Source organism: Mixophyes fleayi, chromosome 4 (genome assembly GCF_038048845.1).
Source record: "Mixophyes fleayi isolate aMixFle1 chromosome 4, aMixFle1.hap1, whole genome shotgun sequence".
In the NCBI taxonomy this organism is placed as follows: domain Eukaryota; kingdom Metazoa; phylum Chordata; class Amphibia; order Anura; family Limnodynastidae; genus Mixophyes; species Mixophyes fleayi.
Genome location: NC_134405.1, coordinates 144,031,560 through 144,058,308, shown reverse-complemented (window position 1 = coordinate 144,058,308; position 26,749 = coordinate 144,031,560). Strand labels below are relative to the sequence as shown.

The 26,749-nt window shown below is 38.7% G+C and overlaps 1 protein-coding gene across 2 annotated transcripts in view; it reads left to right on the top strand.

Annotated features, from left to right (window-relative positions):
* Positions 1-26,749, top strand: part of LOC142149984 (uncharacterized) — a 96,142-nt gene that overhangs the window by 2,841 nt on the left and 66,552 nt on the right. For both annotated transcript variants that reach the window (XM_075205259.1, XM_075205258.1), the window contains 2 exons: positions 23,704-23,875; positions 25,999-26,031. In XM_075205259.1, coding sequence (XP_075061360.1) covers positions 23,712-23,875; positions 25,999-26,031 — 197 coding nt within the window. In that variant the 5' untranslated portion in view covers positions 23,704-23,711. The remainder of the gene's footprint in view (positions 1-23,703; positions 23,876-25,998; positions 26,032-26,749) is intronic.

Below are 26,749 nucleotides of genomic sequence, written 5' to 3'. Positions count from 1 at the left end.
TGTTCCTGAATATGAGCTACCTCTAGAAGTCTGATGGGTGGATGGTTTGCCAAATGGGCAGTTTCGTTTATAATTTGTGCCACTAGTGTTTAGGTGCAGAGTCATAAATGCTATGTGCCATACACCCCTTTTTGGGGTAAACATATTAATTAGTGACCAGTATTCGTGAAATGTAGTGTGTAGAGTTCTTTTATAGATCGAGGCCAGCAACTGTGCATGTCCAAAGTCATATGCATTCCAATCTGGAACACAAATGGGTTTACTGTCTTCTGAGCCTGGATAAGTCTAAATTTTGTCAATGGCACCCCACATAATTAAAGTGATGGGGCACACTTTGACCACTGGTTAAAAAGGAATACATATTGATATATAGTGTGCTATACCCACTTATGTTTTAGGCCCCATGGGAATGCTGGTCTGGTAGCCACATTCCCTGCAACTGTGATAGTTATGCCCTTGCATGGTTAAATTGTTTAAATGTATACTTTTTGTTAATTCACATACTTGTATAGGCGTTTAAAGCACTATTATTAAGCATTTTTAAAAAATTGAATGAACTCCTTTTTAGATGTTCATTATTGCTCTCAAAACAATGTTTCCCTTTGTTGTGTGAATATCCCAAGTACCAACAATAAATATATTTATTAATTTCTACATTTATGTTTAATCTCATATATATCTGACCCCTGGAGCAAAAATAAATCCTATCTTTACCACAGTGGTGATACAACATAAAGAGACCAATTAAGGAAATTTTTAATTTTAATTAATTATTTAATCCAACAGCATCTACATTGTTCATTAACATAGATTCCTTCTGTAATAACAATCTGTCTTTCACATCTATTTTTAGGAAGTTGGTAAATACCATGTCAAAAACTAGACCTTTAGGTGGGCTCTTGTTAAAACTGTTATTAAATTACAATTAAAGGGTGCTCGCACCCAGCTTCAAAAGTTTCAACTATAGTGACCACCACAAGCCTCGAACAAGTCGATACAACCACATGTGTATATAATCTAAAAAGCTCTTATGTGTAGAGATGAGCATGCATGTTCCAAAGTAGAGGAGGAAAGTCAACTGCAAAAACCATATAGATAGAACAAAATATATAGAAAAGAAAAGGGAACAAAAGACTGCTCAATCCTAAAGTTATATAACATACATAACTATTATAAAGGGAATTAATTAGCCACATGAAGGTAATCAAATAAGTAAAAAAAGAAGAAGAAATGAATAAATAGTACTCAAAATTACAATCCACCCATTTATAGTTATAATTGCATAATTTATTGGAATCATTCAAAAGTTATATGTTTATATACACACACAAATATCATCATAAAAGATTTTATATTCAAATAGACTAGTTTTATTTGTTTGTCTAAAATCAATATTACCTTATGCTTGTATCAACATGATAGTAAATCCCAGGGTGAAATCACATTGTAAAGTTGAAAATAATGAATATATATTTTATTAACTTTAATTAATGAAACACATGATCAAAATACATCACAGAAATAAAATAAAATATAACATATAAATAATCCACTTAAGTGCATTTTTAAATCAGAGTTGAAATGTAGCATATAGAATATATAAAGTTTTGTAAATATATGTAATCCTCCATCAATTAATATAAAACTATATCACCAGTATTAAGCACTCCACCCACTTTGCATATAACCTGCAGTTTTGAAATCAGATACATTATGCAGTAAGAGTGGAAGGTCCAGGAGGAAAAGTAGTCCTGATAAATACTGACAGTTCCATACTTTGGGTAGAGCAGTCAAAATGTCTCACAAATCCACTTGTGGATTCACGCCTTAGAAATACTGGCGCTGAGCAATAGTCAAAGAAAGCAAAAATGCTAGAGGCAGTGTACTCACTCACTACTTGGTGTTTGGTTATTGTGCTGTATTTGCATATCTCAGTATGTAAAGAAATGAGCATTTAAGGTTTTATTTTGGAGCAATCTGAATTCGCTTAACTGATTGACAACTGTGTGAGTGATATTGCCCACGAGTTGCCCATTTATGTATGCACAAATATGCATCTGCACACTTACATTTCCTTGTCTGTATTTTGAGTTACACGTATCATTACATACATGTAACCTTAATACAGTATAGATGCAACCATAGCAAATATACAGTTATTATCATCAAAAACTGTATCAGCTTTTGTAATTTAGATTTGGTAATAAACATGTTTCAAAGATGTGTAAGATGCATCCCAGTGGGGCCTGCTTTACCTGTACACCCTTACTGTACTTGCATATGAACGCCTTTGGTCTACCTCTATAAGTGATATAAGTGATATGTGCAGCTCAAAATGCTGATGCAAGTTGTGCCCATGAGCATTGTGTCTAATTTTGTGTTAAGTGCAAAATTATGCCCCATAAATACACTAAATCATCCCCAGTAACAATATTTATTTGCATTGTATAAGGCATTAAACTGATAAAAGCAAATAAGTGTGTGCAATCTGTAGGGCCAAGTTAATGAAGAAAAAATATCAACAATATGTTGACTCAAAGTCAAGTGCAAAATAAACATGAATGTTTGTATATTCTCATTTAGACAAGGAACTTTGCTCAACTGGGATGAAAAATATAGACCAAGTGATCCAGGCTTGTAATATACATTTAAGGGACAGTGATATCCAACATACTCTTATGTCAGTAGTATTGTAATAGTTAAAAGTTCTGTTTTGATTAGGTTGCCTTATAAGTATACAGTATAATACCAGAACAGGGAATTGAAAGAGGCCAAACAAGTACTTACTATTTAAACAAATCTATGTCCTACTAAGCACTTAAGCCTGTGCTCTATAAAGAATCATAAGTCAACATATTAGGCAAGATATGTTGCAGAACCCCTCCCTCCTTGTTTTGCTTGCACCATGATTCCTAGCAACATTACACTTATAACTGTGCATACATTGCAGCATATTGGATACTCCACATTGAGGTTATGTTCCATTGTCAGGTAAGCCTAGACCTTCATGAAAAAGGGGGCTATAAAAATGATGGTCTGGGGAACTTGCATAAAATCACAAATCGGCATTCAACAGACTGCAAATATGTTTTAATAAATGTTTTTTGTAAGTGTAGATTTCTATGTGCATATGTTCGCTTTGTTGTTGGCAAAGAAATTGTTAGTAAACACTGACTCACACTTTTTGCTAGATGAATTTGTTATAGCATATTAACTAACTATCAGTAATTGGTAGCTGAAAAGTTTAAATGTTAAATCATACATTGGAAGAAAAACCCAGCACTGTCTGTCTATAGTTGATAAGATATAAATGAGAAACCTGTGGTGCTGCCTTTGGGGAATGAATGGTATCCCTACCATCAATGTTAAAGACTGTTTGTAATATCCCCTGGACCTCCACCGGTTGTGTAGTCTTTGTATAGTACAATATACAATGGTATAAAAATGAAAGCAGTGTTTATTTTTTACATTATAGTACTTCAGTACAAATAAAATACAACACGTGCAGGTCTGGCCAGAAATTATATGACACATACCTATATAATCTGTAATAGGCAATGTTGTGAGCTCTAACTAACAGTGTGTGTATCCATATAGCATAAATAGTCTTTTTACAATCTACAATTCCAGACCGAGGTGGTAAATGCGCTTCTGAATGGTGACAGTCTTTGGTTTTCTTAGGATCTTTGTGGTCCCTTAGATATATTTCGTTAATGTCCCAAATGGCTTAATTTTTAGTAACCAACGTTGCAAACTGAACGGCCCCAAGAAGTGGGTAAAGACACTTATAGTTTGTAGCAGCTGTCTATTTCTCAGTCTGCAGCTGCTTATATCCCGCAAGCAAGGGATTGTTCCTGGGTTGCAGTATGGGTAGCAAATTTAGCTGGGCACGTAGTTCTTAGCAGCAGAATATAATGTGTCTCATGAAATGAAAGTTGAGAGGGTAACAATTAAGTATCCAACGTGTTTAACTTCACATAAAGAGTCTTCCTCAGAGATATGTCAATATGAGTCCCTAGTCAGCATGCACGTTTAAATATCTCTCCTCTCAGTCGCTGATTGGTGGTTTCCTGGAGATAGGAGGTGCTGATAGGGAGCTTGTTGATTTGTGGATGTTAATGAGATGATCTTGATGAAAAGATCTCGGTATGTTATCGAAGAGGTTTCTGTTTATAAGAGTCAATATAGGTGGTATTTTAAAGTTCATCCATATAATGCTTATAGACATCTTGTAGCAAAATGTAATGTTATAGATAGCTGTATGAAAAAATTAGGTATTTATTCAATATGTAGAGAGAGCATAAGCATTTTCTGCAATGTGTGTAAACCGACTTTTGCGTTTCTCAGATGTGGGGGGTAGGATGTGCATTGATCTGAAGAGACTTGATCTGCACAGTATGTACATGTGAACTTTCAAAAATAAGTGTCACTTGTGGTGGAATAAAAATATATATACACAGTATATATAATTGCATAGTGTCTTTTAGGCAATCTCATTTATGTGGGTTCTGCCTATATGTTTATGTACACTACTTATATAGGTGACTTGACACTGTATGGTACCTCCAACGGGGACTGGTCCCCTATTGTTTTTGGTACTTTATATAGACTGCTGCAAAGATAGATGTATAAGGCAAATAGACATTCCTAATTAATTTATTTTCCAGGAAGCTCCCCAGGTCAAAATCCAAATTGAGGCCATGTGGTGCAAGGGATCCTATGCCATATATCCACTTAGTCTCTTCTCTGGAAACTTTGGCTATGTAATTGCCACCTCTCCAATTTGATTTGACCTTTTAAATTGTTACTTCTGTCTCTTTGGCATAACTATCAACAGTCCCTAATTTCAATGGGAAATCACTATATTTGAAGTATGGTAACTCTATGTTCCTCCCTGATACTGCCCTTGTTTTTTATGATCTTGTTTCTTCTGGGGTATAGTAATGAAAACTTAAGAGTGAAAAACCTATCACGTAAAGTATGTGTATATTCCTGTTCTTCCAAGCAGAATATACAAATATTTGCCTCTATGACTGTTACTTGGCTTCCAGCAATGTGTAAGGTGTGTCATTTTAATCCTCATCATTATTTAACTAAATCATATTTATAAGCTCTGCATAACTAGTAAGAGAGTTCCAATGTGTAGTGTATTAAGTTTATTTAAAATGATGCACAAAGCAATGAAATACTATACTGCACAATCATAATACATAGAAGCATCTTAGTAACAAAACAAAAAAGTAATTGGCATGAGCAGAACATTTTTTAATAGATGCATTAATTTGTGAATGTTTGCTTTACATCAGTCAGGGCTGGCACTATCACTAGGGTTTCTGTTTATCCCATGAAGCCTGCACACTGAGAATCAGTAGCTGGCATACAGGGGCATCAGCTAGCAGCTTCTTATCAGTGAAGCTGCTGCTCCTCCATGTCGGTGGAGCAGTGCGGTCCTCCAAAATCCATTTTGCAGTAAAACATAGTAGAATTTTGAGTTTTAGAGTAACCTACACCTAGATAGGTGGATTGAGGTCATGCAAGAGCAAGCTATGTACAGTAGAGACATGCACACGTGTAGTACACCCCCTGGAAATGCTATATACAGTAGGCATCTTAGAAGGCGCATCTTTTTTCTGCCCCCAAAGCCTGAAATAAAGATACATGTTGATAATGATGACCATCAGCATGTATCTTTGTTTAAAAAAAAAGAAAAAGAATAAATGAAAAAAGTGTGCCCCTAAAATAAGTAACTAGTACGATAGCGAGTTACTGACCAGACTGGGATGATTTCACATTAAAACAGAGGGGACCTTATGCTGGGTCTCCATGTTGTAGTCTGCTCAGGTAGCTTTTGCAAGGGGGGACCTTACCTTGCTTGTTGTCCCCCTGTTTTAGCTATAGCACTGGCTCTGGTTATCTATTTTAGGGGTGACACACATTTTTTTATATACTGTTATAGGTTTAATACTAGCAACTAATAATGATGACGACTGCCATATCTTTACTTCAAAATACACACGTAAAGCCGCAGTTTTGTGTCCATAAATTTATGCATGCGTTCTAACTGACTGCTGTTCCTCCTGAAATTGCTGCTTTTGACATTGTAAGCAATCAGCCCTTCCAACATTGATGCTTGTCCCACACTTAGGGTGCAGCTGATGTAAACCATATATGATGTGTATATATAAATATATACTAATATATATATATATATATATATATATATATATATATATATTATAAATGTCTAGTGGCGTGTGTTAGTCTGTCTGTGTGTGTGAATAAAATATAAAACCAAGCTGCAGCGCCACCTCTTGGGCGGAGTTATACACTGACCTACTAAATTCTTAGTGTGTGTGGAAAAAAAAATCAGAAAGGGCTGAAATTTGGTATACTAAGATGTTTTTAATTTGTTAATTTAATTTGTTAATTGTTAAAAGTGTTTATAAAGATTTAAAAAAATATATATATATTTCTTGAAGGAGAAGTGACAGTTGGGAGTGGTTGGTGGTTGCCGGGGGTGACAGTGGGGAGTGGTTGGTGGTTGAGGCCTGGGCTATGGCCCAAATGCATGACAAGAACCTTTTTAACACCTTAAGTAGCGTGATTTGACTAGAATGCATGAGTATCATGCACGGGTTAACTTGTGTGTATAAATATATATATATATATATATATATACATATATATGTATGTGTGTGTGTGTATGTATATATGTATGTATATATATATATATATATATATATATGTATATATATGTATGTATATATATATATATATATATATATATATATATATATATATATATATATATATATTTTTTTTTTTTTTTTTTTTTTCCCATTACCTAATATATATACCTATCTTCCAATAATGTGCACACATATGTTATCCTTGAAAATAATAGATGGTGGGTAGTAGTTGGAGTGGAAATTTATAGATGCCGTCCTGAAAAATGTGATGAGAATGTAGGTGAATTACATTTGATAGTTCTACAATGAAGGCAGTGGTAGAAGTGGCGGTATGGCATACCACAGTATACACCACCACTTCAACCATTGATGATAGGATCACCTAAAGTGCAGTTTCAACATAGAAACCTGAGAATGATAGGGTTAATTAATTTGTAAAGAAAAATCCAAGTATTATCGGAAAAACAGTTAAATGGGCATTTTTATCTAACTGGTATTTGCTTAACCTTAAACTCCTGAATCCTACCTAATATTTCCAAAATCAGACTCTCTAAACAGTTGAAGAAAAGCTATTTATATGTAAAGCTACTTGGGATGTATATGTCATGAATTGGGGTCTTAGCCCTGTTTACACCACTCGGCGGTATCATATCACCATGCATTTCCCTCCTGTCAGAATGCAGAATTCTCAATCCTGGCACAAATCGTGATTTCTGTCTGCTGTACTGGAGGCTGCCATCTTGGGTGAGATATTTTGCTACATCATGCTTATTCTGAGCACGTGACATCATCCACCAATTAACTCCCTATAAAAGTCACCTCCCACACTCCTCCAATAGCCAATGCAACACTTTCCTAGATCCAGCTTACCACTGTTGGGGTTTGTTTGCTGCTCATTCAGCCTGCTGCTGTAGTAGTCATTAACCATGTATGTGAATTCAGCTTCATTCTGCTATAATACAGACTTCAGCCGTTAACCCTTCGTGTGGATTTGGTTCCATTCTGCCTGCTGTACAGACTTTGACTTAACCTTTCGTGTGGATTCAGCTTCATTCTATCTGCTGCTGTACAGATTCCAGCTTTCACCCCTCGTGTGGATCCAGCTCTTTTAAGCCTATTCCTCTCACTCACCTACTGACTATTTGGGGCAGTAGGTTACTGCTCTGAGTTCTTACAACTTCCGGAGTCATCTCTGTGTCTCTGGAAACCGGCTTCCAGTTCCAGGCTTATATTAAGTTGCCCGGGGACAGTCCAGGCTTAAACAGCTCAGGAACTTGTCACCCCTGATAATCCGCTGTCTGAGTTCTGAGCCTTCCCAGTTCCAGTTTTGGTACTATAATCTTCTGAGTTTCTGGATTCTTGAAGGTACTGAGTGTCTGGCCGTGGGTTCAGTCCCTCTGTTCCTGCATCCAGTTTTCAGTCCACCAGGTCCAGATTCCAGACGTTTATTTCAGTACGGAGTCCAGTCCTGCATTCCTCCTCCTAACATTTGGTATACAGGAATAGAGCACATATTCCATGAGCAAAACCTTCATTCGGCCTCCAAATTTCCACTTCACCCCTGCCACAGCTAGTCCCAAGGGTTCTGAGACGGATCCAGGAAAATCCTATTGCCGTGACATTATGGGACTGGCAGTCACCCCCCCCCCCCCCTTCTCTTTTAGCATTTCTAAGTTTGGAATAGGCTGAGCCAGGGGGTTTCAGGACTAAAATCAATAAGCTGAGGGTGAGCTTTGTCAGCTTGAATCACATTTTTTGGAGAGATTTAGTTTGGTGCAAGGTGAAGCAATGTATCTCTAACAGTCCAGGGAAACACATTGCTTCGATGTTCTGACTGAAATCTCAGCTCATTTTCCCTCCCATTCCATAGAGGTGTGCAGAAAAATGAGCCGAGATTCCTTACTGTAATAGGCGGCAATATGCACATGTGAGGCATTGTTAAGCGACACCTTGCTCTTAATTGAATCTGCCCCTTTAAATGTATCTATTGTTTTGTTCTGTGCACAGAGCAGAACAACCTTACAAAGTATAATTTGGGATGCATCTGTAAGAATCATAGAGACATGTGGAGTACATGTCAAACAAATATTCCCTTTGTTCATATGTTACATACAAGTAAACAATCCTACTTTAGTTTTTACAGGGAAATGGGAGAATGGGAGTACTTTTTGGTCATTGTTCTGTATGGTTTCACCCTGTATAGTCTACTGTTAGTACTGTGTGCGGCTCTGCGGATACCTTGTGGCTCCTAACAAATAAATGATAATAATAATAATATTAATGGAGAAAGTAAGGAATAAACAGATGCAGGGAAGAAAGGTTTAAAAGGTCAAGGGGGGGGGGGGGGGTGTAAGAGTGAGTGAACCAGGAGTGGCCATCCCTCCGTAGGCCGAGATCCCTGTGAATTTACCAGAGAGATTATGATGAGAGTGGTAGAGTCCGAGGCTCCCAGAATGATTTTATGGAGTGTTTAATGAAACAGGTCATATACTCTATGCAGTGCAACAGCCAGTTCATTATCAGTAAAATTGTTAAAGATTTCTATAGTGTGTACCCAGCTTTATAATCAGGTCCCTTTTGCCCTTCCAGAAACCTTTTAATTTTTAGGCCACTTGCTAGATGTGATAAAAGGAGCCCGGTGGTGAGCAACCTTTCCAATATCTGTCTGAGAAGTTGGAGTAAAGTTTATGCAGTTTCTCTGTCACTAAGTACCATCGGTACAGGACCTCGTAAGTGTTCTCTTTGGTACTAATGCAGATTGAGCGCTGGCAGTGTTCTCTCTGATCTCTGCATGTTCTTAGCTGTCCAAGGCTTCCGCAACATCAGTCTCCCGTATCGGTTCATGGGAATTTTGTAGAGGAGCTTGGTTCAATTAAACCTTTTTAGGTTGGCGTATGAAAATCTGCGTTATTGCGGTACCGTAATACCGGCAGTAACGCGCGTTACCGCTAACCAGAACCCTAATTGAATATGCCCCATAGGATTTATATATGGTAAGGAGGTTATTACAAAGCTAATGAAAGTGTCTGAGTTGTAAAAATTGATAAAAGCATTTTGTTGCTCTTGGTGCTCGGAAAATTGAGGGAAGCGCAGGTTCTCTCAAGTGTCATCATTTAGAAATTGTATGTTTGCTGCCAACCAGGGGTTGAAATGTCTATTTTTTTTATTTGCATTTTTGGAAGGGCCTTTGTACATGGGAATGAAATGGTTGCACCTACCCATATATACAGGCTATCAATTCTCATAAAATAATCACTGTTCCTAATTTCATTACAAATCTCCTTAAATTATACCTTGTTCCAAATATGTTTAATAGTTGTGAAGTTATCACACAATCAACAACAAAACTGCACAGTTACAAATAAAGTTTTCTATATTCACAAGCGTTACACCATGGAAAGCGGTATAACCCTTTTCACCTCTCAAACAAGTTGTCAGTCAATTAATATACACAAAATATGCAGACATGCGGGGCAATTAATTTTGCCAAAAATTTGGTCTATCAAGACCCTTCGTTAAGAAGGGCAAATCTATCAGGTAATTTATCAAAATAAAATGTCACAGGGGTAGCTGTAATCCTCCAACTGCTATCTCTATTTCTGGATGGTGGTAGTAGGCAAGAGCTGGAGTTATTGCACAAAAATATTTATTTAAATAAAGCGTTTTTTCAAAAAAGGCTGTCAGCATTAACATTTTTTCACTATTTTCTTAATCCATTTTTATATTTTATTGTTGTTGAAAGTGCAACTGGAAGTCAAAGTCAGAGCTTCCAGTTCCACTGTGCATGTGTGAACAGGCAAAACTGGGTCTCACATGAGCAGAAACAATGACGATTGGCTGACAAAGTGGTAAGAATCCTTCTGTGTAAACTGAGGAGATAAAAAATATTCTATTGCCAGTTTTTTTTTCTGCATAATATTAAATAGAACCCATAGTATTTCTTTGATGCGCAATCTGGTGTCCATGATCCTTATTGTAGTTGATGTCGTAACGCTGTAGATGCACGCAGAGTGGAGATTAAGTGTGCCTAAATTTCCCTACACACCATACGCCCAGTTGCACTATAAACCTAAAAGAAACTTGCTCCATCTGTATGTTGCCTTTTGGAAAAAGTTAAATAAATTAAGATAAACAACTTCACTTTTCTTGGCTGCCTCCAGGCAGAACTCGATAAATGGATTTGATAAACTTATCCACAGATGGAAGTTTGATTATATATTTTAACTCCCTGGATGCCATGTAAAATATGGTGTAAGGTTTAGTTTTGCTGGAGGCTTCACAAATCTTCTAAAGAATTTTATGAAATCCTGAAGGCTATAAAGTTGAATAATTTAGAAATGTGTGTCTCATATGTTGTTAAATTTACTAGAGGCATGCCTTGGTAAATCCAATAAGTCTGTGTTCATTGGTAATATGAAACACTAGCAAAATTGATCTGGTCGTTAACCACTGTGAAGTTGTTATGGAAACAGTTAAAATGCACTGTAAAGAACAGTCTGAATGTGGGGTTCTGTTCAAAAATAATATTGTGAACACATGTTTAAAGTAGGATGGAAATGTGTCAGTGGAGAGAGACAAGTTGCTGAGATAAACTAGAGGTGGGCATGCAGTAGGGGAGAGGGAGACGAGAAGTTGGTGAGAATGTGGTTGAGGGGGTAGATTGTAGGGTACAATGATGAGATGAGTGAAAATAGAGAACTTCGAGTGGGTGATTGTGTGGGATTTAGCATGAAATATATATTGTTGAATAATGTTGATTTGTCTTTGAAGTAGGTGGCAAAATCATTGGCTGTGAGGGAAGAAGGTGCAGGTGGGCAGCAAGTTGAAGGTGGTAAAGAGTTTTCAAGGTTAGAAGAAAATTGTATTATGTTTACTTGACAAGTAAAGGGCGGTGTTGTATGAAGAATAGATGCAATTATAGTAAAGAAGGATTGCACCAGTGGCACTCGGCAGGGAGGAGCACTTTTGCAGATGGGGGGGGTCTGTTTGTTCAATAGTTGAGGCACAACGTTTAAGATCATATGTGTTGGCTGGAGCTGCATTATCTAGGGCTGATGTGAGTGATTTCTTTTAGAAAGAGGCAGCCTGATCAGGGCAGAACAGAGTAGTTATAGGAGTCTATTGTTTTAGTGAAAATGAGAGGTGGATCGGGTCGAGAGTATTTAGGTGTTGCAGTATGCATGTGAGTTTTGTGCAGGGTGGAGTATTCGGTACGGTGATGCTGGAGGAAAGGTGGTTGTGGTCAGAGAACGGGAAGACCAACTTGGAGAAACTAGAGATGGAAAAGTAGTGAAAGAAGACAAGGTGAATGGAGTGTCCTTCAAAGTGGGTGGGAGATGAAGTCCAATGGGAGAGTAAAAATGTTAAGTAAAAATGTTTTTTGACCGCAGAGACAGAGGGATTGTCAATGGGAATGTTGACATCACCTAGTGTGAGAGAAGACGGGTAAAAGAGGAGGTAGTTAATCTAGCAACTCTGAACCTGTTGACAGACTATTGGCATCATATTGTGGACAGTCAGAAGTGTCGACAGGTTCAGTGTGTCTACATGGTTAAACTGGTGACATTGGGACTGTCGACAGGTAGTAAACTGGACAGTCGCAATGTCCACATTTAAACATCAGCACCAGCCGGCGTACACGCTGGAGCAAAACAGTAAATACATTAAATAAAAAACAGCATGCCCCCCTAATAATAAAAAAAACACAAGAACCCTAGTGCTGCCCACCTGTAATACAGGCTCTGGACCTGCCGGCACATCAATACAGCCACTGGTCCCTGGACCACTCACTATGGAGCTTTCCCTCTTTTTAACCACAACATATTCCCACTCGATACTCCCTCCCCAACCGCCCTCAGAACATTAGATTTAAACTGCCGAATGCCATCACTCCTCTACTCTCACACTTTCTAAATAATCCTCCCCCTTCCATTCCCCACCATCCTCCCCATTGTACGTCTTCACCCCTAAAAACTTCTGTATAAAGCTATCCCTTGGTACACTCTGGTTCCTCTTATTTGTATAGACCGTATTTATATCTTATTGTACTAATTCTTTGATAACCACTGTACCTTAATACCTGTTGTCTTATTTTTTTATTTGCATCTCTGTACTTTGTAAAAACCAATAAAACTGTTTTTTTAAAAAAGAAAAAAATACAGCCGCTGGACCCACCGACACATTGCAGCAAATAACAAATAAATAAAACATCAATACATAAAAAAAGTAACCCCCCCCCAAAAAAAAAACCCAAAACATAAACACAACAGATTAACCCTAGTGCTGCCAACCTAGCAAAATCAGGGGGACAAAAAACATCTGGTCCCCCTGATTGTACTTTTATCAGCACTACACTTTGCCAGCCCGTGCTGATGGCACTATAGTAGGCGTGGTGTCCCCTGCCATAATTGAAACCAACCCCAGCCTGGCCAGCACAGGGTTGGAAGTTGGGAACTGCCAAAAGAAAGGACCACTTCTCCCTAGGGGTACCCAGCCCTGTGCTGACACCACTAGGGCTATTTGCACATAGGTGGTCGGTGTGGGGTAATACAAAAATATTTAATGTTAAAAACACCATTTTGTCCCTGGTGCACTACAGGTTCCAGCAAACCCAGACTGCTATGAACAGTTTGGGCATGCTGGTGTTTGTAGTACTACCAGCACCAGCATACCCATGGCTGCCAGAGCTTGCTAGCACTTGGGGAGTTCTGTTGTGTTTGTGGTGATTAGATCATTTTGAATGTATTCCATGAATTGTTTGCTGCCTGATCCTTTGAATAAAATTGTGCTAATTTATAATGTTGTGGTCTTTCCCTCGTCAACAGTGATTGAATGGTAGTGGTTTGGATTTTATAGCTCTGGTAGTAATAAATCTCCATGACAGAGACTTGAGGATGAAGCCACTACTGCAACTCGAAACATCTCAGGACTTTTTTAAACTCTGTCGGTATAGTAAATGAAAATGAGCCTTGGCCAAAGGAACTATGTTGTGAATTATGATGTAGTCAAGTGTAACTAAATACATTAAAATATAAATGTTCTCTCCCCAAGAAGTTTATCTGTGTAGGCACATTAGGGGTTAAAAATATAACAATGGAGTCTGTGTAATTCATTGTGGGCAAGTTTCGAAGAGGTTAATTTAGCTTTGCTGACATATCATCTGACCACTTGCCATATGTAAAAGGAAAAACAGAGACAAATTCCCCCAGCACACTGCTATAGCCAGCAACAGATCTGCTTTTTCTACTGTAGATAAAAATGCAAAAGTCTCAGTTGCACACATTTGCAAATGTATGTTGAAGCCACCCACCACGCCAAGGTGCTTTTGCTAATAGGGTGGTCCTACTCTAAACAATGAGAGTCCCATATATTTGGGCCATACATGTGTTTTTAAATTGAGAGCTAACTCACCAAAGAGGTACCCCAGAAACCTCCAAATAGCAATCCAATGTCAGTACTCCCCCTCAGCTACTGACACCAACATGCCTCTCAGACAAATACAAAACTGGTAGTTGCTCAAATCAATTGCCATATGTGTAGGAAATATGCAACTAAACCAATAGCGCTCCAAAAGACAAATGCAGCCCACTTCCTCAGGTTCAAACCCACAAAACTATAACAGCATTGTGACTGGATCACTATAAAATAACTTTTGGAAAAAATGTATTTAAAGCAAATAGCGCAGGGCACTTATTTATGTAATTACATTTGCACTTATTTTTTGATATTGTTTATATTGTGGGATAGGTAATCGTTATTTCTGAGACCAGGGAAGAAATTTGTCTCTTGTCTAACCTTGCTATAGGATATGCCTATTTCTGATGCATATATCTGATACAATGAGCCTGTGTTTACCAAGCCTTTGGTGTATTGTGGTTTGGGAAACTGGCTTGTTGTGGGTCCTTTTGTTGTTCTGTGTGAATATGAGTTCTGAACAGTCTGATGAAAGGCCACGTGTTAGATCTTTTGATGTGTGAGGTTTAACTTGGAGACAGGAAGGTTTAATTTAAAACGTGCTGCCACATTTCCTGCATCTCAAAGATGCAGGAAATCAAACGAAGGTTTTTAAGAATTACATAGCTAAGTATAAATACTAGTGGTTTTGCAATGCATGTAAATCAATGTTTGTGTGAATAGAGTATATCCTGATTCTAAAAATAGACTTTTTCTGAACTGTATAAAAGATGAGCTCTGTGAGCATGTAATCGTTCTTCTGACTTCATCTGACCTGATCACCCTGGTACCTTCAACTAGGTTGAGAGAAAATAAACCATCTTGCTTCAAAGACCTGCTTGGAAACATCTTCAATATCTCTGTATTCCTGTGATCTACAGATTAGACCCAAATCTAATCCGTTCTCCGGCTGTGTCTAAGGTTTGGACCTAAGCTTTTCCGGTACCACTGCTCTGCCTGCTACCCATGCAGACCTGGTCCATGTGATAGGCCAGGGGGGGATCCATAGTAAGAGGTCCGGAGTTACCAGCCCAGGTACATCAGCAACGAGGTACACTAGCAGCGTCAGTGACCCAGAAGGAACGTGGTTCTGAGTGCCATAGAAGGAGCTCAGTGGTGGCAGCACTATAAGTCCCTCCTACTGCGGCAAGAGGGCGCTTTTGGGATAATGAAAAGGGAACGGTGGCAAAGTAAGCCCAACCGGTTCCCAGCAACAACAGACAGGGTGGCATAGGCGGTCCATCCTGTCACAAACATATAACACAAAATATGAAAAGAACGGCGATGCTAATATCTCAAACAAAAAACATAAAGTGAAAAATTTAATTTCATATCAATTAAAAAAGGATTGATGTTAGATCTGCAAAATCTTTTTTTATAACTCCTTTTTGTTGTGATGCTTTTATTGTTTGTAAATATATAAATGCAAAGATGAATCGGCATGTAAGCAGGCAATCATTTTGTCACAGTGAAAAAGGAGTTAGTCTTTGATTTGTTGGGATTGATGGTAGTTCCCTTAGAGGCGCGGAGTCTAACAATGCAGATGGTATTCGCCAGGGATCCCCACAAGGAGATTTGGACTTCGCGGCTTCTGCACTGCAGGTCGCGGCCCTCTAAGGTAGTGCCTAACGAGATCGGAGAGTAGGATAACTGAGAAATATTTAGAGATAACACAACAATAGAGTGGAGCAGAGCGATCAGTCTGTAACTGGTCCTCAAATGCGATGGTCTGCGGAACGTTACCACTATACAGTGGATTTACCACACCGGGTGCAATAGTCTGCAGACCTATATTAAGGTGATACGGGAGACGGTGCAGCAGTTTTCTGTGCATTACCACTAGAAAGTGGAGAAGGCACACAGGTGCGGTAGTCTGTGGACCAATAAACAGGAGATAAAGGATGTGATGATCTGCTGAGAGTTCACCACTAGACATTGGAGATGAGAGGCAAGATGCAATAGTCTGCAAACCGATACACGGGAGGTACTGGATACAGGAGGTAATGGTCTGCTGGATGTTACCACTAGACAGTGGAGATGAGCAGGATGCAGTAGTCTGCGGACCGACACACAGGAGGTACTAGAGAGACTGGAAGCCATGTCCTACAGAGACAGGTAACTGCCTAAAAGAACCGCACATAGAAGAGGTGGGAGGTGCTAGTTATAGTGCAGCAATGAATGGGTGACCAATCAGCGAGTTGTAAGTGGTTAGAAAGAGGAACGCTTCTGCGCATTTGCAGAACCGCTGAAAACATGTCTGCTAGGAGAAGCTGCACGGTGCGGAGACACCAGGGCAGGTAAGTGCGTCGGACCTCGGACTGTGAACCTGAGAGTCCGGCGTGTAACACATTTCTTTGTCCTTCTTTTGTTCTTTAGCACAAATGTCGCACTCCCAAGACCATGTGGGGAAAGGCAAAAAAAAATCCTCTTGTGGCACGTTTTAAAATTTTAAAATAACATTTAATATTTTGCACTTCAATAACGAGTAAAATTAAAAAAAATAGACTTCTCTAAAGTATATTAAGACTCCTAAAGAAACCCGGGTTGTAGAAACATATTAAAAAATTCCAAGTGGAAAGTAGAGATCCAGCTGGAAGTCTACAATTGCCAACATGTTTCAATAGCAAAGTATCTTTATCTGATATGTATTTTCAAAGCAATTTCTTTTATCATTCCCATTGGAGAAAATCCCTTTGCATATTCATAATATAGCCAATTAACTATACTTAATACTTCAAACAAAAAGGTCTAACTGGCAGGGAAAAAAATTGATGGAATATTGACCCAAATAATCACTATTTTTTATAGATTTGTTTCATGTCACCACATAGGTAAAATTATACTCATTTGATTGTATATATTATTATGATTCTGTGATGTTTGAGAGTAAAAATGTGTTATTATTGTGTGTCATTTTGTTATCTTATTTAGATACTTTAAGCTTATTGTCTTAATAAATTCCATTTAGTAACATTCAGTCCATGTGTTTTTAACAAATTCATGTGCTGGTTAACCTTGGTCATTTTCAAATGTTACATAACAAATACAAGGGATTGTTTGGGTAATTGAACTCTGTTCAAATTAAGTTGAATTATAATGGGATTTAGTTTGTCACGGCCTGAACTATGAGTATTTAGTTCCCCAGGCATGATGAGTGCTTGCAGAACTGATGCACAAAGTTTAATGGACCCTCTAATTTTCACCAAGGTTCCCCACAGGAATTTTGGACTTCTCTGCCAGGAGCCCTCAGGTCGAGACCCTCTGCACTGCCCTTTGTTTGGACAAGCTGGTAGTCAGTAATACAGAGTGTCAAGTTAGTATGGAGAAGATGGGTCTTGTACACAGTCAGAGAAATGCAAATTCAGTACCAAAATAGACTTCGCAAAAGTCGGGATCAGAATCCAGGAAGATAGCCAGAAATTGTGGCTCAGAATCGAAACCAAGGAGTATAGTCTGCAACCAAGCCGAAATCATTATGCCTAAGGACACTGAAGTCTGTAAAACATAGCAGGAAAGACATTAGAGTGCTAAATTCAGGTAGACCTGATACACTGACACTGAACAGTGCTCAGAGTCAGTTGTAAATAGGCTGACTCTTTCTATTTACCTGCCCCCACGTTGTCAGTGTTTATCTTAATGTAAATATCTGAATACCTATGAGTGCTGCACTACCACTGCTAAGATGTAGAGCGGTGGTTGCAGAGTGGGAAGAAGAGGATAAATTACCGACCACCAGGGCCTGTAAGTGACAAGCGGGCACCTGTGCGTGATAGTTTTGAGTTAAGGCATGGGACCTAAGTTTTCCTTAAAATCTGATTTTTGAAAATGAGTTTTGGTTGTGGCAGTCTTGGATTAATAGAGTGTGTGAAGTATAATTTTGGGGTTTAAATCCTATTTAGACAGACCACGTGGTCTTGTACTGATAAACCCCTTGTCACATACTCATCACACAGTGTCATGAGCCGCTGCGTTAATCACGATGGCTCACTACATTGCTGGTATACCTGTGCCTTGAACCGTCATGTTGCTACAATAATCTGCCCTGCTCCTTCTGTCCCTGTGATTGCTAGGCAACCGAGATACTTATGCTTTCTTCCTATCCTGACTGTTGCTAGCAGCCAGCATGCCTCTGTTTGTTCTGCCCAATGTAGTTGCTAGCAGCTGAGGTTCTCATCTGTGGTTCTGTCACATGACTGCTATCACTCACTGTGGTGTTAGGAGGCTTGTCTCCAATCCTGCTCTGTGATTGGTCCTCTTTTTTTTTAAAAGGCAGGGAGGGCATAGCATCCCTGCCATTAGCTGAACCTACTTCTACTCTGTGAACCTCTGACTGACTACTTGATTTTGACCCATTTGTTTGTTACCTGTACCTTGCTTGTTTGCTGATTGCCTCTGACCTCTTGGCTTGTTCTCCTGGACTACTGCTTGCTGCTGGCCCTGACCTTTTGGCTGGTTTTGTGACTTCTCTTGCTTTTTACTCACCCTTGACCTCTGGCCTGGCCCTGGTTATTCTGTGCTCGAGTGCTCTCTGTCTATCTCTACGCTATTTATACTACACTGAATTAAGTCCTGGGGGCATCCGAGTACCTGTGAGTACGTCATACTCTACAGGAAAGGCGGATGCTATAGATAAAGACCTCTTCTGCCAGTTTTAAAAAGCTTATGACAATGACTGAGTAGCCATAACACACAGGCTTAGGTGAGTGCTGTTTGTGACAAACTGCTTCTATTAATGAAGTGCCAGTTATGTGCTTGCCCAAGAACTATAGAGGGAAACAGTGGTGCAAATCTATAAACCAGAGAATGCAGGATCACAGCACATTTTTCCCCATTTCACCACCTATTACACTCACCATCACATTATACACCCCAAATAACTAGTATTTTATACAGTCTCAAATGTCCAAAATATAATGAAATTTTATTTCTAGTATGTAATACAGCCTAAATATTCAGCATATGATATTGGTTCTGCCCGATTTAAAATACAGGTTCATGTGCAATATATAATGCAGCTCCATGCCTGTATAAAATACAGACCCAAGTAGCCAGTGTTATTCACACTCTGTGCTGTTGCTAGCACTCTAGATGCTTTTCATTCGGTGAATCTCAACTGGATGCTAGATTTCACTGCCAGAGAAAGAAACATGCCTATAATATTAACCTATGAAAGCATAGTTTCCCAGCAGTCTATTGGTTATCTGCACCTGTTCCTTTTAACTGGCAGACGCTGTTTTCTGGCAGCTTCGGATGTTCCTCTAAAACACTCTGAGCTGATGGATGTGAAACTTATTTCAATTGCTGAAATATTCTGAATGGTTTTTTGAATGATTTACAGAACATGCCAATACATAAGGTTAAAAAAAACCTTTTAGGTTTTTGAACCTTTTTCATACTGTTTACCTTGTTTTCACCAGATTTTTTTCTAATCCCTGTACCAGAGATTGGTAGCAAATATGGGTTTTACACTTTGTAGTTTTAGTTTGGGAAAAATACACATATCCTTCATTACTGATATCTGTAACTATGTAACCAACTGTATAATGGTAATTACAGGGGAGAATGGAGAAGTCTTAATCTATAATATAAATGTCTAGTGGCGTGTGTTAGTCTGTCTGTGTGTGGAAAAAATAAAACCAAGCTGCAGCGCCACCTGCTGGGCGGAGTTATACACTGACCTACTAAATTCTTAGTGTGTGTGGAAAAAAAAATTCAGAAAGGGCTGAAATTTGGTATACTAAGATGTTTTTAATTTGTTAATTTAATTTGTTAATTGTTAAATTGTTTATAAATATTTAAAAAATATATATATATATATATATTTCTTGAAGGAGAAGTGACAGTTGGGAGTGGTTGGTGGTTGCCGGTGGTGACAGTGGGGAGTGGTTGGTGGTTGCCGGGGGTGACAGAGTGAGAGGAGTGCGATACTCAGGACCGCTGAGAGAGATCCCTGTGTCTGGATAGACATCTGGATAGATGTGGTGATGAAGGATGAGGTGATGGAGAAGAATGATGAGGTGGTGACATGTGGACAAAACCACGTTAAAAAAGGGCGCTTACGTCGGGAAGTAACGCTCTTCCCCTGAGGAGGCCTGGGCTATGGCCCAAATGCATGACAAGAACCTTTTTAACACCTTAAGTAGCTTGATTTGACTAGAAGAATGCATGAGTATCATGCACGGGTTAACTTGTATCAAATATAACTACATTCTCTATACAGCCTGTTCATACAGACTGAATGTACTTTTACTTGATACAAAATTTCTGGTTAGAAATACATTGGGCAAGAAAGTTAAAGCTACCCACAATTTAAACAAGTTTTCTCATTTAACCCTCCTTTCTCCTTGCTTCTGCATAAAACCATCTACATGAGTGTTTCTGCTTTAGCAGAGTTAGCTGAGAATTATCACTAGGGAAAACTGGTTTTGCTGCTGAGAGAGCAATGTAACGTGCCAAAGTATATACACACTAGAGGGTATTAACTCCTTTATAACTCATTCTAAAGGGTTGGGTATGCAATTCCGACTGAATCTGTCGACACTTATCCTGTTGCTTCCAAAATGGTGACAGTATAAATGTCAACAGATTCATCCTGGTGACATGCTTATAATGTAGACAATGCGATTGCCGACACTTAGCAGTGTTGACAATGTTGACATTAAATGAGCAATGCCAGTAAGATTTAAGAAAGAAAGAAATAAAAACACTAACAAAGCTTAACCCCCCCCCCCCCCCCCACACACACACACACACACTCCCCCTCCCTAAATACATGAAATCTTGTGCTAGCAGCTGGGTGAACTGTACTGCAATACAGCTGCCAGTACGCAGAGGCTTTAAACAAAAAATGGACCCTGCTCTCCTCTCCACCCCAATCAGATTAACCCTAGTGCTGCCAGCCTAATGCTGGTGCTAGCAAAATTGAGGAGGGGACAAAAAGGGTGGGGTCTGCCTGATTTTGCTAGAACCAGCACTAGGCTTTGGCAGCGAGGGCTGGTGGCACTATATCAGGGGAACCCGCAGAGAGGGGTCCCCCTGCCATAATGACAGCACGGGGTTGGATTCCCTAGGGAGATGGGGTCTGAAAAGAGAAGTGGACCCTCTCTAAGTGTACTCAGCTTTGTACTGAAAGCACTAGGGCTCTTCCCACACCCCTGCAGTAATGCAATTTTATATTTATAGTAAAAGACAGTGTTAGGGTACCCAAAATGAAGACCACGGAGAGGAGGGTAAATAAAACAGAGTGTCTTCCTTTTGAGCATAGGTCACACAGGTATAAACTAGATACAGTCAATAGAAAAACAGCTAACACAAGACCTTCGAGATAAGGAACAAATGAAGACCTGCAGGTGCATTATTACCAGGTTAAGCTGCAAAGCTGGAGTCACTGGGTAATAGGCACAAAAGGGTAGCGGCAGGTACAGGATCTCCAGGTTTAGATGAGAAGCAGGAGTTACTGGAGAGCAGGCAAAATAGGATAGTTGCAGGTACAGGATACTAGAATGACCAGGTTTAGCTGTGGTAGCAGGAGAAACTGGATAATCAAGGGAAGATTCAGACTGAAAGTCAGATACCAGGAGACATATCAGTACCAGATCACAGGAGTTTCTTAGAGAGACCAGGAGCAACAAACAATTGAACTTGCACCAGTCTGTTGGAAAAGGCAGTCTTTAAAAGGTTAGACACAGGTGATCAGGATCTAGATCAAATGATGAGAGCTTAATCCCTTAAAGACATGATCTGAAACAGTCAAAGAGGAAGGGATGTACTGTAGACAGGCAGATCGCAACACACACCATTTCATGTTGGTGCACTACAGGTCCCAGCAAGCCCAGACTGTCATTAACAGTGTAGACATGCTGCTGCTTGTAGCACTACAATCACCAGCATACCCCTAGCTACCAGGGCATGCTGGCATTTGGTGAACCACAAGTGCAAGCATGCCCTGGCACCCAGAGCCACCTGTGGTCTGTAGAGCACCAACACAAAATGTAAATAAAGCACACCTTGTTTTACCAATAAATTTACTTAAAAAAAAATAAATCCCAGAAATACTCACTAACCACCAGGTCCTTCATCTGTAAGAATATCATTATTGTAATCTTTTAAAAAAAATACCTAATAAAAGTAATCCCAATGGTCCGTTGTTGTCCTTTGGAAAAAAAAAAAGCCTAATAAATGAATTCCTGGTTGAGAAAAAAAATACTTTTTTCTTCCAGCTTGATAAACCCAAATAATCCACAGAAACATGCTTGTCAAAATTAAAAAAAAACATCACAAACGACACACACTAGCTCCTGATTGCAGTAACCCATGTCGCTAAATGAAAGAATGACAGCCGCTAGGTTTATTTATAAACTGAGACTTTTCCACGCTGTCAGAACTGAAATCCCCAGGTTATAAATGGACCTAGCGGCTGATTTCAAGGAGGTCTATGGATTATCCTCAACAACCATCCTCTTAACCTCACTAGGTCACCCTATTACCACCCTTTACACAATTCACACAAGCCTACAACTCTATGGGCTAGATTTACTAAGCTGTGGGTTTGAAAAAGTGGGGATGTTGCCTATAGCAACCAATCAGATTCTAGCTGTCATTTTGTGGAAGGTACTAAATAAATGAAAGCTAGAATCTGATTGGTTGCTATAGGCAACATCCCTACTTTTTCAAACCCGCAGCTTAGTAAATCTAGCCCTATGACTCCAGACCAACAGTGCTGTGTGACTGGATCACATAACATACAAATCACTTTTTACCTTTGCACTCTGGCTGTACCAATATGCAGTATGTAGATTTAACCTCATGTATCCGACATTGACCTATAGATTGTAAGCTTGTGAGCCTCTTGCCTCCTTGTCTGTTTTACCCAGTATTGTTTATTACTGTGTTTGGGTCTGATTCCTTAAGGAACTTAGGCAAGAAGTCTCCTGGACAAGACCATGTTAAAATGCAAGGGGTGAAAATTAGTTTTCTATTTTGAACAGAAGTTAAATATTGTCTGTTTTTTTCATGTAGCACACAAATATCAACTTTAAATTTCAGTGTACAAATAAGCTATCAAGTATTTTGTGCTGCATGAAAAAACAGTCAGTATTTATCTTATGAGCCAAATAGAAAACTAATTTATTTTCACCCCTTGCATTTTAACATGGTTTTGTTCAGGAGACTTAACTAAGAAATTTCTTGCTTAATTTAATGAATCCGGCCCTTTGTCCCCAATTGTAAAGCGTTACGGAATAAATGTTGATGATGATGAATGTGTTGGACTTGCTGTTAATGGAAAAATAGCGCAGGCAGTATCCGAAAAACTACGCCACAAAGCAAACTCTTTCCAGAGCAAGTATGAATGTGAGTGGGTATGATGGCATTGAAAACAGTGGGTTCCAATATCACCCCCATTAAACTTATGTTATAGTAACATTAATAATGCTAGTAAATGCATGAATTTTGACGGCAGTGGACATGAGTGTAGTAGCTTACATATCACATGGCCAGAATATTTACTATATTGTGCTTGTTTCATTGACTAATTTAATTAGGGATATTTTGTCTTTTACAGTTCCTAACATGAATCGTGTAATTAAACGTCAGTTTGTTGAGGATCGTGCCACCGTATTGGACGTTCTTCCAGTTACATGGAATGTGAAGATGCCTGGTCCTTATTATTGTGTTACAATGAACATGTCCCAAATAAAGGAGCTTGTTTTTGACTTTGGATCTTTAAACTCAAGGTGTTTATGGTTTTTATATTTTTAATTACCTGAAAATTAGTAAACTGCACATATTAACCCCTTCCTTCAATGTGTCTTTGTAAACATTTACACATTTACATTTCAGGGTCATTTCCTTTGATCGCTCTAAGTTTGTAAATGTAGCCATGGGAAGAATGATTGGAAACTGTATTTTTTCCATATATTTTTCGTGTTTCCCTAGTTAATGGATGTACAATAAAAAATTACAGTATCTATTTTGATATGTTACAAAAACATGGAGTTTATATGTCCGGAAAAAACAATATAACATATACTTTGGTAGATTAAGAAATGAAAAAAGGTATTGTCAGGTAAAGAGGTCATAGGGATGACCTCTCCAAGCCAAAAACTTCATGGAAAGATGCCAAGAAAGAAAAAAACATAATGTTGTTTGTTTTGATTTTTCTTTTCTCTGTTCTCTCGTGTTGAAGGATGAAATAGCTGACATTAGAGTAGCTCAGTGCTGCTACTGCATCATTGGATATGCTGGGAGTGCTCCTGTCAGCTCCTAATTGACCACTGTCGATGACCAATTAGAAGCCAGCGTTGTCACGTCATGAATGACAGTGTTCACCACCAGGATGGCTTTTACAGCATACCTCAGTAGAAAGAGGAGGAGGAGTAAGTGGCAGTTGCTGTGAGGGAGCGAATATTGGTTAGATTTACATTTGGCCATGTTACTGGATGTAATCACTACAGGGCATCTTGCTGTACACTTCTGGTAATGAAGACCTTACTGGACTATGACACTTGTGGGCACATTACTGACTAACTGTTAATGGAATCTTACTAGGCATTACCTACTGGGCACCTTAATAAACTTGATTATTAATGAACATGTTACTAGGCATTATTACTACTCGACATCTACAAATAATAAAAGGAGAACTTTGCAAATATGTTCCTAAGCTAATAGTCTCCATTGTGTGTTTTTAGGCTTTAGAGGTAGACATTACATATTTCTGGAGAAGTTGAGGTTTGTTCCTAGTATTTCTCTATTATCTAATAAATTCAGAATTCCTAAAACACTTTGGGTAATCTCACTGGTTAGAGATAAGTACTGTAGATAACTTGATGTGGCAAACCTATACAAATGTCGGTGCTTTAGTATTATTATAAAGTTGGGTACACACTACAGATTTTTCACCCAATTATCATGCCAATCGCACAATAAACGAATGTTAGGTCCAATATTGCATTAGTGTGTACCTTTCCGCGATCATGTTTTATTGTACCAAAGCACATTGTATTGTTTACTTGATTTTATAACCGGATTAAAAATCTCTATAAACGATGGAACGATGTTGGGTAAATTCTGAAGTGTGTATGTACTTACGTCCAGCAGTGTAGTCAGATCTCCATAGAGTTTACAGAGTCACAGTCTATTCAGCAGATGGGTATGACAGATGAAGAGCACAGATCTGAAGGTAAATCATGTAAAACGTGTATGGTGTGCACACATGAATCAGCATTCTGATCGGGACTTTTAGTTGTTGGTAAAATCATTAACAATGTTGCATCAGGAGAAATGTTCTGTAGTGTGTACCCAGCCTTAGAGGAACGTGTCTTTGTTACTTGGCCAATAAGAGCCTAATACCTTCCCTTTGTTCATTGTGCAATGATTTGCTCCACCTGCCTTTTTCTCAAGAAAAAAAATTATATAATTTGCTTGGTTAGGCTAAGAAATTATCAGTTTTTCTCTGTGAAATTGATACAGTATGGATATGAATATGTGATACTATATGAAAATACAGTAGATCTGGTCACTGTGATGCTCTCCACTTCCCGGAGAGGTCAAAGATCTTAACAAACTATTCTCTATTTAAAATATTTTAAGACCTTGAATGTTATGTGTGGTCACCCACCCTTTAGTCGTAACAGATCTTCCCAAGTATCCCACATTCTTCCAGTATTTACTGAGCCGAGTAAGATACAGGAGTCTTAACATTATTTGGACAGTTGTCTGTTGGTTCAGAAACCCTTTACATTATTGTTTTTATCAACAAATAATCCAAACTTACATACATAATATTACATAAATAGGAATACAAAGCATATCAGCAAATCAACCAAATGATCTTATCTATTATACTTTCTTTCAGAGATCCTTTCCCAGTTACAGACTTTCCAGAGAGGTAAGATTATTTTTACTTCAAATTTCCTTCAATGTTTACTAACTCAGTGAACCATTGCACTGTTGATTACTATTTGGATAGTGCTGTGCTGTTGTTTTTATACACTCTGAGCTGTGTTCTCTGTGTATACTTGGTGTATATATGTGTGTGTGTATGTATATGTATATATATATATATATATATATGTATATGTGTGTGTGTATGTATGTATGTATATGTATATATATATATATGTATATATCATTATACATTGGGAGATTCAAGCACCAGCGAAGTGACGCGTGCACATTGCCGGCAATTACCACTCATTTTTATATAGAGGTGCGAGGACAAATTGGCAGAGATTCCAGTCATAACATTGAGAAATGGACTGAACCTCACCTGTGTTTCTTTTTGTACATGTGAGCAAACTCTGAAGGAACTGCTAATGGAGTTTTATATATATCTGTTGAAGGTATTTTTTTTTTCTTCAAATCCTTTCATATGTATCCTAAGTTCCAGGGAGACGTCAGGGTATATTTATGAGGCGGCTCAGAGCTCAGCTTCGGTGTCCTCCTCTATTCAGGCTGCGTCTGTTTCAGCAAGAAGAACATTATGGCTGAAATCCTGGGAAGGGGATTCTGAGTCAAAGAAATCTATGGAATCCATTCCGTTTTCGGCAGCAGGTCTGTTTGGCCCGCAATTAGATAACATGATTTCCCAGGCAACGGGGGGCAAG